We start from the raw sequence: 17,154 nt of genomic DNA, 5'->3' as shown, positions 1-17,154 counted from the left end.
TCATCTTGTATCTAAATTTATAACCTACTTTAATGTGTAGATTTTTATACTCTTAAGTTACATAGACTAAGAAGACAGGCAATTCTCAGAACATACATCGGATAAAAGTACTTGTTCAATATAGAGGGAAAATGGTATGCATATCACATGCCAATCAAGTTTGGGGAGAGAAGGAGAATGAACTGCATTGGGTCCATGAAGCATGCTACTTCAGAATTGTTGACAAATTCAGCAGACACAGAACTTAATGGAAAGCATGCAACAAACATGATTATGCGCTAAACTCAAGATGAAGCATCTCCAGGCTTGTGAGAAGGGTAAATGCCCAGTGAAGACACAACTATAATAAATGTCATCATGGAACTTTTTAGAGCCACTATCCATTTCTTTAAATCTAAGGTTCTGAAGTAGGTCATTAATGACTTTTGAAATATTTCTACTTGTAGATTTAGAAAACCCACCATTTTATTGCCAGGATTAAAGAATATGGTACTTATGAATTCATGATTTTATATTGGCAAAATGATTTTCTTCACACACAAGTTTTAAAATACCAAGGAAAATCTTGATGTAACTGTACATATAGACAGAGTTCCCAGTTTCAGCAATATGAAAATGAATACTGGCTCTTAACCTTAAGTACTTACTAACTGTTATCATCAGTAGAAATGAATACATGAATAAAGAGTATAATGAGATGTCTCCATGCTATGGAATTCATTAAAAGAGAATGTTCTACCTTCACACACTATCTCAGGCAGAGAACTGCACCCTTCTCTGCTAGTTCCAACCACAGAGTTCTAGGTATAGGTTAGCCACAAACAAAAACAAAATTACAGGAGTTATAAGAGGAATAAAAGTATGAATTATAGACAAAAAAAGAACAGTACAAGTTTTATACTGTACATATAAATAAATACATGTGCTCTTGGCAGTAAGAAATCATAAGGGACCTAAATTTACATTTCTCTGTATTTAAATTTTATGGATCTTAAAGAGTTTTATAGTGCGACCACATTTACTGTTTTCTGGTTAGTTTGTGCACCTGCCATTTTTACCTCCACTCATGTCAATATAATTATTTGGAAGATTTCAGGTGCACTATGGAATGGACCTGATATTCAATACCTTGCCATTTGAAGACACTGAGTATAAGCTATAAAAAAAAATTCTTTTTTGTTCTTGTTCAAGTATCTGAATTATCAAAGGCACACAAAACAGACTTTAGAACTACAGTCTATAACTATTTTTTGTTGTTCAAAGTTCAGAGTGAATCGCTATAGAAAACTACCTCATGTACTCGGAAAAATTCTAGAGAAGGAGTCACTTTTTTGTTTTGTATTATTGATTTACAAAATTACAAGATAACAGGGGAACAACTCCTCACTGTTCCCACCACCAGAGTTCTGGATCCCCAGTCCATCCATTGTAAGTTATAGCAATTCAAGGAGTCAAATTCTGCATTTCCTTGTTTAGTGATTTGGGATTAAAAAAATTTTTTTTAATTAATTAATTTATTTTCCCCTTGTTGTTTTTTTATTGTTGTTGTAGGTATTATTGTTGTTGTTATTGATGTCGTCGTCGTTAGATAGGACAGAGAGAAATGGAGAGAGGAGGGGAAGACAGAGAGGGGGAGAGAAAGATAGACAACTGCAGACCTGCTTCACCACCTGTGAAAAGACTCACACCCCTGCAGGTTGGGAGCTGGAGGCTCGAGCCGGGATCCTTCCGCCGGTCCTTGCGCTCTGAGCCACCTAACCAGCTGTGCTTCCGCCCGACTCCGGATTTGGGATTTTTAATTACTCAGGGGTTGGAGTATAAATCATGGTAATCAGTGGCTTTTAAACAAGTATATGAGAAAAGAATCCTTTTCCCTTAAAGGATTACACGCCTCAAGGTTAGAACCATCTAGAAAGTTTTTCTAAAAGTCTTTGATCCAAGAGTCTGATGTAAGAACATGTCTGGCTCTCAGGAACAAACTTATGAACCCTTGAGTGAGAGGAATGTACCTATTTATCCCTTAGGATGAGTACGTTTTTGAAGCAGTGATGATAGCTGTATAATATTGTGAATATAATTAATGTCACAGAATTATATGCTTAAAATGGAAAATTTGTTATGTATTTGTCACAATTAAAATAATATCCAGGGGTTCTCAAGGTAGTACAGTGGGTTAAGCACACATGGTGTGAAGTGCAAGGACACTGGTTCTAGCCCCCAGCTTTCCACCTGCAGGTGGTTTGCTTCACAGGTAGTGAAGCAGGCCTGGAAGGTGCCTGCCTTTCTCTCTCCCCCCTATTTCTCCCTGTCCTATCCAACAACAGTACTAACAAGGGCAACAAATGGAAAAATGGCCTCTAGGAGCAGTGGATTTGTAGTTCAGGCATCTAGTGATAGTCCTGGAGGCAAAAAAAAAAAAAATCCCATTATCTATTTTATTATTTATTTATTTATTAATATTTATTTTATTTATTTATTCCCTTTTGTTGCCCTTGTTGTTTTATTGTTGTAGTTATTATTGTTGTTGTCGTTGTTGGATAGGACAGAGAGAAATGGAGAGAGGAGGGGAATACAGAGAGGAGGAGAGAAAGATAGACACCTGCAGACCTGCTTCACCTCCTGTGAAGCGACTCCCCTGCAGGTGAGGAGCCAGGGTTCGAACCGGGATCCTTTATGCCGGTCCTTGTGCTTTGCGCCACCTGTGCTTGACCCGCTGCGCTACAGCCCGACTCCCCCATTATTTTAAATAGGTAAACTGTACAGTGTGTTAATTATAGCTCAGTAAATTGCAAAAGAATTGGTTTGTATAGATTCATAATGCTAATAGCTTAGTGTTATTTCCTAATGAAAATTTTCTTAGAATAGTAAATGAGATGTTCTTTCCAGTGTTCCATTTGAAAATTCATGCTTTTAAAAAGTTATTTAGTTTCAGTGCCAAAAACACTCAGTTTCTGTTCTCCATTGGTAAACATTTACTACTAGATCAGGAGAAAAATGATGAAGGGAAATTACTTATGGTACCTAATAAAGTAAAATAGACCTGGGAGAGAAGGGAGCTTCTGAAGCTAGCAAGAACGGGTGGGAGAAGAATGTGCCTGCTGGCAGAGTATTTAGATGGAATCTAACAGTGACTAAGTATACCCTGTTAACCATTCAATTTGGTATTAGACATGCTGGGTTTAGCTCTGGATAGCTTATTCATTAATATATAATTATTTCATCAGAAAAGAGTATCTACATCTAAACACAGCCTGCAATTCCAGGTTTTTGAACACATTTACTACATATTGTCAGATAAGGAAAAAATGTTTTCTTACTAGTTTATAGTTTCATTAATTTACTTTAGTGGCTATATCAGAGATCAGAAAGTGATCAGAAGCCTCAGTGGTTATCTAAATGTTACTGATATATATATATATATATATATATATATATATATATATATATATATATATATATATATATATATCCTACAGTTCATATTTAAAAGCTAAGTATTGTTTATTTATTTATTACCAGAACACTGATCAGCTCTGGCTGTGTGGTGTGGGAGATTGAACTTGGGACTTCAGAACCTCAGACATGAGAGTCTCTTTGCATAACCATTATGCTATCTACCCCCCCATAAGTATTTATTTAAAGTAATCTCTACACTATGTCCAATTTGATAAAAGAAAATATTTAAATTGTTTTCATCCTTCCTACAATTCTGACTTTATTCTAGAGCATAAAGTCTTTGGGAGCACAAAAAGGCATGTCCTACAAATTTTACAGCTTGCCAACTGTTGTCTAAGTATTTGCTTCTGTACAAAGTTAATGAACTTTTTATCTCTTGAGAATTTGTACACATGTGGCTCTATATAACATCACTATACTCAGTATTCAGAAAACAATCTAATAAAATGGAAATCTAATATCCAAGTTGACAAATTTTGCAAACCTATTTTTATATTGCCTCTTAAATGACAGTGCTTATGCAGTAATGAATGGTGGACACAGTTAAAAATTAAACTTTTAAATGTGAATAGTCTCAAATTCCTGAATATATATATTTTTAACCCTTTTTAGTTAAAAACATAATACAGGAGGTATCTGAAAACTTTTAGAATCAGAGAGAGAGAGAGAGATAGAGAACACACACTATGGGCCTTGTAGCCATTTTCAGTCTCTACCATCTGAATTTGTTGATGTATAACCTTTAGGATAATCAACAGTACTCCTTTTTTTTTTTTTTTAAATCAAATGTAGTAAGACAGATCAAAGAATTTAGCTGGGCAGCATACTTAGATTTTCACTTTTCCCATAATAGGAATTCAACACTATGTTAGTCTCTCCCAACAAATGGCTCATTCATGGATTAAAATATTCTTCATAGCTAAGATAATTTGCTTAAAAACTTACCTCTATTAGCTGCTCATCCAGTTTTACGTGTTTCTTTTTCAGTCCTTCATTTTCCAAATGAACTGTTTCTAATTCTTGTTCAATAGAATTTATCTGATCAACCTATTAAAAAACAAAACAACAAAAAATTTCTGTAAAAGATCTGATAAATACAAGCATCTAAGTTTCTCTGCTGTTTTTTTTGACAAATATGTGCTATTCAGAACTCTCAAATCTTGGCAGAAAATCAAGTTCATTCACTGGGGGAAAACAACAGTCAATATTATACAGTATACTAGTTACATTTTAGCAGTCTAGTTTTAATCACCATTCCTCACATAGAACAAATTCCTTAAGGCAGCTGGGTCTCAAACTTCAATGCCAGTCATTGTGAGAAATGTATTTTAGTATTTTGTAACCTAGTACATAAGTAATGCGTAAATATACTAGCATAATTATTTTAAAACATCTATCATTGAAATAAAACAAAGCCTGTCTTTACCATAAGCAATATACTCTAACATATTAAAAGGCACAGAGTAGGAAGGTGGATTAGAAAACTCAACCTAACCATATGTTGTCTGCAGGAATCCCAACAATACAAACACAGACTCAATGTGAAAGGATGGAAAACTATCATACAAACTAATGGACCACACACACAAAAGGGCAGGGACAGCTATTCTCATATCTGAACGATAAAGCTTAAAATAAAAGATAGGGAGAGATATTACTTAATGCTCGGAGGATCAATCAAGAAGATTTAACAATTATTAACATCTATGCACCCTATGAGAGGCTACATCAACATCTGCTAAATGAGCTACACAGCAATATATTAACAGCAACACATAGTAAGGGATTAACACTCCACTCTCTTGACTTGACAGATCACCTAGCAAATTCTTTTTTTTTTTTTTAAGACTTTTAAAATTTATTTATTTATTAATGAGAAAGATAGGAGGAGCGAGAAAGAACCAGACATCACTCTGGCATATGTGCTGCCGGGGATCGAACTCAGGACCTCATGCTTGAGAGTCCAAAGCTTTATCACTGCGCCACCACCCGGACCACCATCTAGCCAATTCTATTCAACTTTGAAAGGCCACAAAGGAAAGGTAGCTAGACTAAAATCACTTTCAGAATAGGAAAATAATAGTGGCCCTTAGTGTTCCTTATTTCCTGGTATTCACACCTTGCACAATTCCCTCTGATACTAGTTTTTGTGATCAGCAGAAATGATGGCATTTTCTTTTTTTCTTTTATTTATTTATGAAAGGAGACATTAACAAAAAACAAAACAGTAGGATAGGAGGGGTACAATTTCACACAATTCCCACCACCCAATCTCCATATCCCATCCCCTCCCCCCTGATAGCTTTCCCACTCTCTATCCCTTTGGGAGTATGGACCCAGGGTCGTGGGTTGCAGAAGGTGGAAGGTCTGGCTTCTGTAACTGCTTCCCCGCTGAACATGGGCATTGACTGGTCTATCCATACTCCCAGTCTGCTTCTCTCTTTATGATGGCATTTTCATGATTAGGTTATAAAAGGCTCTATGGCTTCTATCTTTGTCTCTGAGGATCCCACTCTCTGAATTTCTGACTCAACAGGCTATGATGCAACACAGTTTTTTGTTACACAGCCAGATAACTAATATTAGATTATCCCTAACTTCCAGGTTACATATATTTTACTAAGTTATCAAGGCCATCTTCTTTATGAAAACTTAAATTGTCCTCTTTTCATCTACCACGTGATCAAAAAGACTCGATACTGTTTTGGTATGATTATAGAAGCTCGGATATAAGGGAGACCCAAAATATACTATTGTAATAATTTCCTTGAAAACACTCAGGGGAAGAAGCATATATTTGTGGACACATAATAGATTATAGACACACAATATTCTCAAAAACTTACCTTCTTATTAGCAGACTGTTCCTTCTGAAATTGTTCACACTCTCTCTTCAAGTTCAGTTTCTCTTGTTCAGTGGGTTTCACAGAACTTGATGGGCTTAGATGCCTCTGGTGTTTAGAGGGGAGAAGGTTTGATTCTAACTGACGGACCTAACAAAGGCAAATAGAAAGTAGAAATGCTAATATGATCATCCAACCAGGAAACATCAATGACAAATGTTAAGAAAAGCTTTTACTTAGTGCTTGGGTTTTGCTGCATGAAAAAACTTACTTATTTTTTAGCCAAGTCTTCATTTTTGGATTTCACAAGATCTTTTCTAGATCATTCTTTGTGTATTCTGGTTGAATATAAAAGCTTAACAGTATGAGAACAAGATAGGGAAGAGAGTGACTCTGGGAGTCAATAGTATACTGTGGCTGCTGAAAAAGCCAGGCATAGTCCACTTTTTCCAATGGTGCACCTTTTAGGAGTGAATGAGGTGAGTCCTACTAGCTTTGTATTGGATGGTTCACACCTGAAACAATGTGTTGATATAAACTAAGTTTCACTGTCTGTCTTGTTTAATATTACAACTTAAGTAACAGAGTTTCTAATACAAAGTAGTGCCCTTACCAACTATCTGTGGCTCTTCAGAGAGTTCCTCTGCAGAAAGAGATGTTTAAACATAGAACATAATGGACCCCTTTGTGGGCCCCTATAGGACCTTGCCCTCAGTGTGGATCAACAAATGGTAGAGAATGTTCTATCCTTCGAAGGAAGGTTAGGTAACAGGCTCTACCTATCACCCGAGGAAGATGGGTCCTGAAATTAGTGCAGCCTGGAATGTTCCTAGCCATGACCATGGAATGTGAGCTCAGACCTACAGGGATGTAGAGGTTACACAGGCTCCTGTGCTGAATATGGGCCCCAGATCAAATCGATGGAATTTACAGTTAACAATATTTATATACTTTCCCTATATTTGGGAGTTACTTTCTTCCCTGATCCAGCTTTCTAGTCCTTTTTACAATTATGACATCATCTCCCTAGTCAATAACTTGGGTCTACCTGCATATTAGCTGTCAGGTTCAGGCAAAAACTAGTAAAGTCATGGGTTCCTTGGAATATACCTAAAACAGACTTAGTAGCTACTTAGTAGCTTTTTCCAAAACAGAGAGCACAAATCTTCATCTGCAATATTCTTGCCTTTAGGTTCATGATTAGTCAATCTGTTCTGCTTTCTATCTTAACTCTTTTTTCAGCCACCAAGTACCAGATGATATCACGATGCCAAACTGACTTTCCTGGGCAGACGACTCCACCAATGTATCCTGGAACTCTGCCTCCCCAGATCTCTGCCCCACTAGGGAAAGAGAGAGGCAGGTTGGGAGTATAGATTGACCTGCCAATACCCATATTCACCAGGGAAGCAATTACAGAAGCCAGACCTTCCATCTTCTGTACCCCATAATGATTCTGGGTCTATACTCCCAGAGGGATAAAGAATAGGAAAACTATCAAGGGAAGAGATTGGATACAGAGTTCTGGTGGTGGGAATTGTGTGGAATTGTACCCCTCTTATACTATGGTCTTGTCAATATTTCCATTTTATAAATAAAAATCTAAAGAAAAACATAGTTTAAACATTGTTGGTTGACTACTTGGCAAAAGTAAAGTTTATGTATCAGTTTAGTGGTCTAGAGATGATCTTTAAAGGTCATTCTCATCTTGAAGTGCTCAATCTTTATAATGGGGGACCTCTTCTCTAAAAAGATAGACTAACGAGATCTGACTCTAGTTTTGTCAATTTTTATACTATGTGTTGGCAGCTAGATTATTTGAATGAAGAATATACAGTTAACATAATCTCCATGAGATTCTATGTTAGGAGGAGGGAAACTCAGAAATTTTAATATAGAGCTGAATATACAAAATGAAAAATATTTATAGACACATAAGGGTAAAATATGCAAACAGCAGGTAAATCACACATTCTTAAAAGGAGTCTGCTGTAGCATAACACTCAAATCCATTTAGAACTATTGCACTCATGCCAAACATTCATTTTTATATAAAGGGAAGCGTTTTCTTTATTTTTGGCACCATGGTTATCACTGGGGCTCAGTGCTATGAATCTACCAGTCCTGGAAGCTTTTTTCCCCCTTACTTTTCTTTTTACTTCAACAGAGACAAATGGAGAGGGGAAGGAAGGAATATAGAAGCAGAGAAAGAGAGACACCTACAGACTTGCTTCACCACTTATACAGTTTCCCCCCTATTAAGTGGGATCAAGGGGCTTGAATCCTATTTCCTGCACATGGATTTAGTATGTGCACTTGAGTATGCTACCTCTGGGCCCCAAAGCTAAACTTTTAAAAACATATGATATTGTGTGCACTTTTTCAATTTACCTTATCCCGGGGGTGTGTGAGTTCCACTTTGGTATTTTGCACCACAGCCTGGAGTCTCTCATTCTCTTGCCAAAGCAGCTGTGGTTCTCCATTCATTAGACTGTCTAACTTGTCCCAAGATGTCCTTTGCTGTGGGTTATGGATTCCTGATATTTCCAGGGCCCAGTTCTTAGGATAAAATTGCAGAGTTAAGTTTTAAAAACAAGAGAATTACTGTGCTGAGTGCTATATTTACCTAATGGTAGTACTTAGTAGGCACCTTTAATCTCCACTTTTATCTTCTAAAGGGAGTATGTACGTATATACGTCTACAAACATTGTGTATGTGTGCGCGCGCATGCATGTGTAAAAAATAAATAAATTGGACAAAATATACTTGGAGTTCAAATTGAAAAAAAGACCTGTAAATTCTTTGCTCAATGGTTTTTGGCATTAGCCCATTCAAATCTAGTAGAGAAGATGACTGTAGGCTAAGTCCCAGTTTTTTTTTTTTCAAGTGATTTAATACTGATCAATAAGATTGTGGTATAAGAGGGATACAATTTCCACCACCAGAGTTTTATATCCCATCCCCTGCATTGTAAAGTTCCCTATTCTTTATCTTTCTGGAGGTATGGGCCAAAGATCTTTATGGGGCGCAGAAGGTGGGAGGTCTGGATTCTGTAATTGCTGCTACACTAGACATCGCCATTGGTAGGTCAATCCATAGGCCCCAGCCTGTTCCTATCATTCCCTGGTGGGGTAGGGCTCTAGGGAGGTGGGGTTCCAGGACACAGTGGGGAGGATGTCTGCCCAAGGAAGTCAGGTTGGTGTCATAGTAGCATCAACAACTTGGTGGCTGAGAAGCATTAAGATATAAAGCAGAACTAATGGTTTAACAATCAGGAACCTAAAGGTAAGACTATAGCAGATGAGATTTGGGGTCTTCATGTTGGAAGGAGCTAGGAAGTCTAATTTAGGTATATTCCAAGGGCCCATGACCTTACTAATTTTTGTGTGAGCCCAACAGCTAACATGCAGGTGGGCAGAAAGTATTGTCTGGGAAGATGGTGTCAGAGTTGGGAATAGGACTATAAAGCTGGATCAGGGCAGAGAGTAGCTGCCAAATATGGGAAGAGTATATAAATACTGTTAACTGTAAACCCCATTGATCTGATTTAGGGCCCATGTGTATTCATATTCACTTATATACAGTTTGTGCAGTTAGGTTATTCTAACAGAAATAAAAAGACATATCTAGTGACATGAAAGAGGAAGAATGTAGCATATTGTTGGGGAAAAGGCCAAGGAAGATATCTCAGTGTGCAAGGCTTGTGTTTGCCCTAAGGCTTAAGCAACTCATGACCTAATTATTCTTCATAGCTGGAAGAGATATATAACTTCTCTCAAGCCCAGAGAGGTGTCAGTGGAGCCAAAGCTCCAGGCCAAGGCCAACTTGACACTGGATGTGAATGAAGGGGGTACTTGACCTGCTGACACTGTAGCCATACATCTGCAGAGCTTCTCTTAGGCATGTTAGTGAAGAGAGAGCTTAAAACAAAAGAATGTAAGGCCGGGAGATGGCACATCTGGTTAAGAGCACATATTACAGTGTGCAAGGGCCAGAGTTCAAGCCCTCAACCCCCCCACCTGCAGGGGGAAAGCTTCATGAACAATGAAGCAGTGCTTCAGGTGTCTTATCTCCTCTATCTCCCCAATTCCCTCTCAATTTCTCTGTTTCTGTCTAAAATAAATGAATAAAAATTAGAAACAAAAACAAAAGAATGTTAGTTAGCAGAGACTTATGTCTCCTTAAGCCCTATTTGTTTTCTTAAATAAAGAAACAAATAAACAAAGAAAAAAACAAACCCATTGTACTTCTTACTGATTAAAGCTATTTTGGAGTCCCTTTGGTGTAACTTGTAACTAACTAGTAAAAGGCAGAACCCAGTAGTGGCTGCTATACTGTTCATCATACTGTTACCTGAGGTAAGCATGTAAACTATACCAGGCCCCACAGTTCCAGACATAAGTCTTTGGGTGATTAATTATTTGAAGATGAGGCCTATATGGAGACTTCCTCTCTATCTCCTACTCCCCTCTCAATTTCTCTTTGTCCTGTTACTTTAAAAGGAAAAAAATGTCTGTCAGGAGAGGTGGATTCATGGTGTAGGCACCTATTCCCAGCAATAATCCTAGTGGCAATCCAATAAATAAGTTAATTAAAAAGTGATCTCTTAGAGCCAGGTGGTGGCATACCTGGTATGTAACACATGTTACAGTGTGCAAGGACCTGGTTTCAAGCCCCCAGTCCCCCAATGCAGGAGGGAAAACTTCACAAGTGGTGAAGTGAGGCTGCAGGTGTCTCTTTTTTTTTTATCTCCCGTTCCTCTTGCTTTCTGGTTTTTTCTATCCAATAAAGAAAGAAAATGAAAAAAAAAAAAAAAGAAAAGTGATCTCTTGGGGGCCGGGCAGTAGCACACCAAGTTAAGTGCATATAGCATCCTTAACAAAGCTCTTTATTTATTATTTTTAAAATATTATTTATTAGTTCTTTAATAGATGACTGGATAAAGAAGTCATGGGACACATACTCAGTGGAATACTACTCTGCTTTTTTTTTTTTAATATTTATTTTATTTATTTATTCCCTTTTGTTGCCCTTGTTGTTTTATTGTTGTAGTTATTGTTGTTGTTGGATAGGACAGAGAGAAATGGAGAGAGGAGGGGAAAACAGAGAGGAGGAGAGAAAGATAGACACCTGCAGACCTGCTTCACCGCCTGTGAAGCAACTCCCCTGCAGGTGGGGAGCTGGGGTTCGAACCGGGATCCTTATGCCGGTCCTTGTGCTTTGCGCCACCTGCACTTAACCCGCTGCACTACAGCCCGACTCCCCACTACTCTGCTTTTTAAAGAGATGATATTGTGTCCTTAGGGTCAAAGTCAGTGGCATTTGAGGTGATTATGCTCATTGATGTAAGAAGGTGATAAACACTGTTCTTTATTTGCATAGTGAAAAGGCAGTACTGTGATATACTAAAATAAGACACTTTACATCAAAATGTTTTTGTTTTAGTACTATAAAACAATTCAGTCATGGTCTTTTGACTTGTATAATAGAATAAATTACTTTAACACTATGGTTTCATTTATATGATATCAGAAGCAAGCATCCCTAAACTATCGAGGCAAAAGGTAATCAACAAAGTGATTCTAACCCTTGAGTTTATCAACCTGAGGAGACACAATGAATCTGCTGAGTGCTGGAAATATATTTTATATTCTGATCTAGTTGGTGGTTACAAACATATATAAAATATCATAAATAAATATATACATATGCTCACATATAAAGTGTCCAGTTATGGACTTAAAATTTGTATACTTTTCTGTATAATGCTGTACCTCAATAAAAGAAATTACCTTGTCACCAGCATTCTGAAGTTTCTTATGTAAAGACATCACTTCTTGTTTCAGAGTTTCATTTTCCTGTTGAGTCATTCGTAGGTCAGATTTAATCTGGGACATTTGTAGATTTACATTCTGCAAAGTGTCTTCGAGACTCTGAACCTGCATCATGAGAACAAGCTTGCATGATTATAAAAATCCTCATGGTTTTAATTACTGTATGTCTGTGAATGAATGAGAAAGGAATAGAAAAGGGGCCAGGCAGTAGTGCACCTGGTTAAGCACATACATTACAGTGTGGTAGGACCCAGGTTCACACCCTTGGCCCCCACCTGCCGGGAACTACAGATGTCTCTCTATCTCTTTCCCTCTATATTTCCCTCTCCCCTCTCAATTTCTGTCTCTGTGCAATAATAAATAAATTAAAATAAAAAAGAAATAGAAAACTTAAAGTGATCTTCTGTGTCTACTCGTTATATTCAGCTATTTTCCATAGGTCAGTAGAAACCCGGGTATTATGCATATCTATAACTTATCAAATTATATTTAGGATAATAATAAAGTATACTTGGAGCAAGATACTGGTTTCAATTTCATCATTCTTTGGTATAACACCAAGTGATGACTTATAATGAGTAATAAGTGGCATCACAAAAAATTTTTTTTTTTTTTTTTTTGCCTCCAGGGTTATCACTGGGGTTCGCTCCCTACACCATGAATCTACTGTTCTTGGAGGTAATTTTTTTTCCCCTTTTGTTGCCCTTGTTGTTTTTATTATTATTGTTGTCATGGCTTTACTTAGTTTTGTAGAAATTATGTTTTAACCTGCAGTGCGATTTTAAGGGATGTTTTAGTTGAAAATAAGAGCATAGAAGCTCGGGAGGTAGTCCAATGGACCTGCAACATGAAGTTTCAAGTTCCCAGCATCACATAGTCAGAGTGACACTCATAGTTTTCATATTTTATCCCTCCAATAAATACATAAATAAATCTTTATATTAAACATTTAATTATTGAAAAGAATGTTGATTGAGCTCTTTATAATAGGGTATGAACCTGCCTTGGCAATTATATTTCTAAATTAGGAAGTCAGTTTTATATACTATTTTGAAATTTTAATAAATCAGTAATATCATAGTTATGAGATATAATTATTTCACAATAATGAACTTTGAGGGAAATTGTGTTTAAAGTTATTCCATCTGTGGCCCAGGAATAGTGGCACAGTGGATACTATTGTACCTTCAAGTAGGAGATCCTGAGTTCAATTTTCAGCAACTTTTATGTCAGTGATGCCCTAGTTCTCTCTATGTCTCTCATAAATAAATAAATAAATAAATAAATAATTAAAAATTTATTCTACCATGCCATAAACCTGTGTCAAATATTAGTCAAATTAAATCATTCTGATTTAGGCCAATTCTACCTGATTCATTCTTGCCAGTGTAATTTCTGTTGGAAGATATGAAACAACAGTAACTGAGCAGATGAAACAAAATTGTCTACATACCTTTTCCTGTGAAGCTACCAGCTGTGACTTTAGGCTTTCACTCTGATGTTCCCAAGACTTATGGTCCTGCTTCATCACAGCAATCTGGTGCTCTAAAATTCTTGATTTTGCCAACTGTTTCAGGAAAAGGAAAAAAGTAAAAGGGCATTCTGCAAACAAATCTATACCTTCGTTTCTATAACAAGATAAAGCATTATTTTCAGGGGAGAGTAAAGAAATATGTTTTCCTAACTTTTCTACCTTTAATTTTGTGAATTCTTTATTCTTTTTGGACTTTCACTTTTCTTTCTCACTACCTCATATATATTTTTATTATCATTAATGGTTTAATAATGATCAAAAAGATTGTGGGATAAGAGGGGTACAATCCTCTCACTGGAAGTTTCCCTATTTTTTATCCCTTTGGGAGTATGTACCAGAGATCTTATGGGGTACAGAAGGTGGGAGGTGTGGCTTCTGTAATTGCTTATCCCCTGGATATAGGTATTGACAGGTCAATCTATACCCCAGCCTGTTTCTATTTTCCATAGTGGGATGTCATATTTTGAGGTTGGTAGATATTGGAGTGAAATGCCGTTAAAAACCTCAAGAAAGTGCAAGTGGCACGAAGCTCAAGGACCATCATAAGGATCCCGGTTCGAGCCCCTGGCTCCCCACATGCAAGAAGTCACTTCACAGGTGTTGAAGCAGGTCTGCAGGTCTCTATCTTTCTCTCCCTCTCTGTCTTCCCCATCTCTCTCCATTTCTCTCTGTCCTATCTAACAACGTCGACATCAATAACTACAACAACAACAACAAAAAAAAAAGCAAGGGCAACAAAAGGGAAAATAAGTAAATATGTATAAAAAACCAAAAAACTCAAGAGTGACTTACAAAGTACAGGTTATGGCAGGTGGAGAAAAAAAAGTACATTTTTATTTGCTAGGGAAAATACAATAGAGAAAATATCTATGTAATACATTTCAAGTTATTAAACACAATAATATTTTATACTTATTCTATAGGCAAATAGAATAATGAATAAATAATATCCCTTACATGGTATCATGAAATATTAAAATGAGACAAACTTTATTATTGTACTTATTAATATAACTGTTAAACAGAGCAAAACTTTAATTAGATATGTTCTACTGGAATAGATCCAAGGACTCTAGAAGGGGATAGTGGAAGGGTGTTGAAAAGGGGTTGAAGACTCAATGTCCTGTGATAGAGGAAGATGACAAGTTAGTGGAGAGTAAGGTGTGCTGACACCTATTATGAGGAGATAAGGAACTCTATATATGTAGGGATGGGCAGTGGTGTATCTGGTTGAGTGCTCATATTACAATGTGCAAGGACCTGGGCCCAACCTCCCAGTTCCCACCTGCAAGGCAGAAGCTTCACTAACAGTGGATGAAGCAGTGCTGCAGGTGTCTCTCTATCTTGCTTCCTTTCTGTCTTGTCTACTCCACCTCAATTTCTCTCTGTACTATCAAATAACAAATTAATTATAAAAAAAAAAGCTGTATACATGAGTACTTTTAACTCATAATTTCCCTTGGTAAAGTGATTTAATAAAGGAGCCCCAAGATCACATAGTATAATAAGCTGGGATGCTATTGCAGGGCACTTTTAAATAAGTTCAGGCTAATACAGGCAGCTCATGTGCCACTGTGCACAGAGGAATGCCCACTATGATCATGTTGATAAAAAGCATTGTTATACTTATTACCTTATCCATATATCTGTTTAATTCTTCATTCAAGGATTCCTTTTCTTTCAGTAATTTTTCATTGTAGCTTAGAACACTAGAAATTTTTTGCTGGAAGTCAGAGAGATCAGGACATCTGTGCAGCTGTAAGAGATAAATGGGTCCTCCTGTCACATCTCAAGCCTTATTTATAAAGAGGTATTTATTTATACACAGGGCATTTTCATGGCAACTGCTATTTTCCTATCTGTAGATATTTCCAGGGACATATAAACACTAGGGGGCTATAATTAGCTTTAACAAAATGTTCCCTGTTAGCTTTTCTCTATTCTCTAGTTGACTGCCTAAATGTCTACTACAGATAGACTTCAACCAGACAGATGTTAAATAATGATCCAGTATTCTGGTTTACATTCAGTGTAAATAATATACCACCATTCTGTAGAACAATTAAATTTCCCACATGTAGCACAATACATTTTCCTCATGCTTTTTAAACTAGAGAAAAATCTTTTATGGAATCTATGGAATTCACAGAGGTCACACACAGAATATCAACATAATGGCAGCTTTTTTTTTTTTTCTTGCTATCAGGGTTATTGTTATGGCTTGGTGCCTGCATGATGAATCCACTGTTTCTAGTGGCAACTTTCTTTCTTTCTTCCTTTCTCTAATAGGAAAGAGAAAAAGAGAAAGAATGGGAAGATAGAGAGGGAGAAAGACACACACCTGAAAAACTGTTTTACTACTTTTGAAGCTTCCCCTCTGCAAGTGGGGACTAGGGACTTGAACCTGAGTCCATGTGTATGTGAAACAAGCATCCCAGGTCTACGCTATACATACTAACAACCATCTCATTCTTATGATGGGCTGAGCACTATCCTATTATTATGATCCAAGAATCCAGATGCCATAGAACAACTTTTTAATAAAGGCAGAAAGGACTCACTGTTTTTCCACCTTACTATTTATGCTAATACCTCTGTAAAAAAAAAAAGGTGCTAACACTGATGTCCTCATGAGATATTACTCTATACTCCTTTTCTTTTAAAAAAAACTTTTTTATATTTATTTATTTTCCCTTTTGTTTTTGCCCTTGTTGTTTTATTGTTGTAATTATTATTGGTGTTGTTACTGATGTCGTCATTGTTAGATAGGACAGAGAGAAATGGAGAGAGGAGGGGGACACAGAGAGAAGGAGAGAAAGACACCTGCAGACCTGCTTCACTGCCTGTGAAGCGACTTCCCTGTAGGTGGGGAGCTGGGGGCTTGAACCGGGATCTTTAAGCTGGTCCTTACGCTTCATGCCATGTGCGCTTAACCAGCTGTGCTACTGCCCAACTCCCTAGAAAAGGAGAAAAACTCCTTTTCTTCTGAAGTCTAGCTTGAGAGAGCCACAAAGTGCACATTTCTCATAGAATCCATCATGTCATCTTAACAGCTGAATAATAGATTTTTTAAAAGATAAAGAAATAAAAGATGTCTATATAATTAAGACAACTTGGTATATCAGACTGGAATACTTATATATCACATAGGTCCTTATGAGTTCCTTTTTTTTCTCAGCTCTCACTTATGGTGGCACTAGGGATTGAATTTGAAACACTGCAGTCTCAGGCATGAAAGGTTCTTCGCATAACCAATATGCTATTTTCCCAGCTTCAATATCACTTTTAGCTGCTGACAAAGTTAGACAGAACAGATATACTTCACATACGATTTTAAAAGGTTCTTATAAAGTGCTATGAGAGTAATAATGTTCTAAGCACTTCTATAAAAGGTAACAATGTACCTTTAATAGAAAGGTATACATTCTCTGAGTCTAGTAATTCTATTAAAAAATAAGCTCTTGGGGGTCGGGCGGTGGCGCAGTG

The 17,154-nt window shown here is 36.9% G+C and overlaps 1 protein-coding gene across 12 annotated transcripts in view; it reads right to left on the bottom strand.

Moving 5' to 3' along the window:
• Positions 1-17,154, bottom strand: part of NIN (ninein) — a 155,051-nt gene that overhangs the window by 13,784 nt on the left and 124,113 nt on the right. For 11 of the 12 annotated variants that reach the window (XM_060174987.1, XM_060174993.1, XM_060174988.1 and 8 more), the window contains 6 exons: positions 15,302-15,424; positions 13,588-13,701; positions 12,093-12,239; positions 8,691-8,858; positions 6,303-6,449; positions 4,402-4,503 (listed from right to left, as the gene is read on the bottom strand). In XM_060174987.1, the coding sequence (XP_060030970.1) occupies positions 4,402-4,503; positions 6,303-6,449; positions 8,691-8,858; positions 12,093-12,239; positions 13,588-13,701; positions 15,302-15,424 (801 nt within the window). The remainder of the gene's footprint in view (positions 1-4,401; positions 4,504-6,302; positions 6,450-8,690; positions 8,859-12,092; positions 12,240-13,587; positions 13,702-15,301; positions 15,425-17,154) is intronic. The other variant, XM_060174986.1, reaches the window with a different exon arrangement.

Source organism: Erinaceus europaeus, chromosome 16 (genome assembly GCF_950295315.1).
Source record: "Erinaceus europaeus chromosome 16, mEriEur2.1, whole genome shotgun sequence".
In the NCBI taxonomy this organism is placed as follows: Eukaryota; Metazoa; Chordata; class Mammalia; order Eulipotyphla; family Erinaceidae; genus Erinaceus; species Erinaceus europaeus.
The sequence above is the reverse complement of the archived record's forward strand: the minus strand, read 5'-3'. Positions and strand labels throughout refer to the sequence as shown.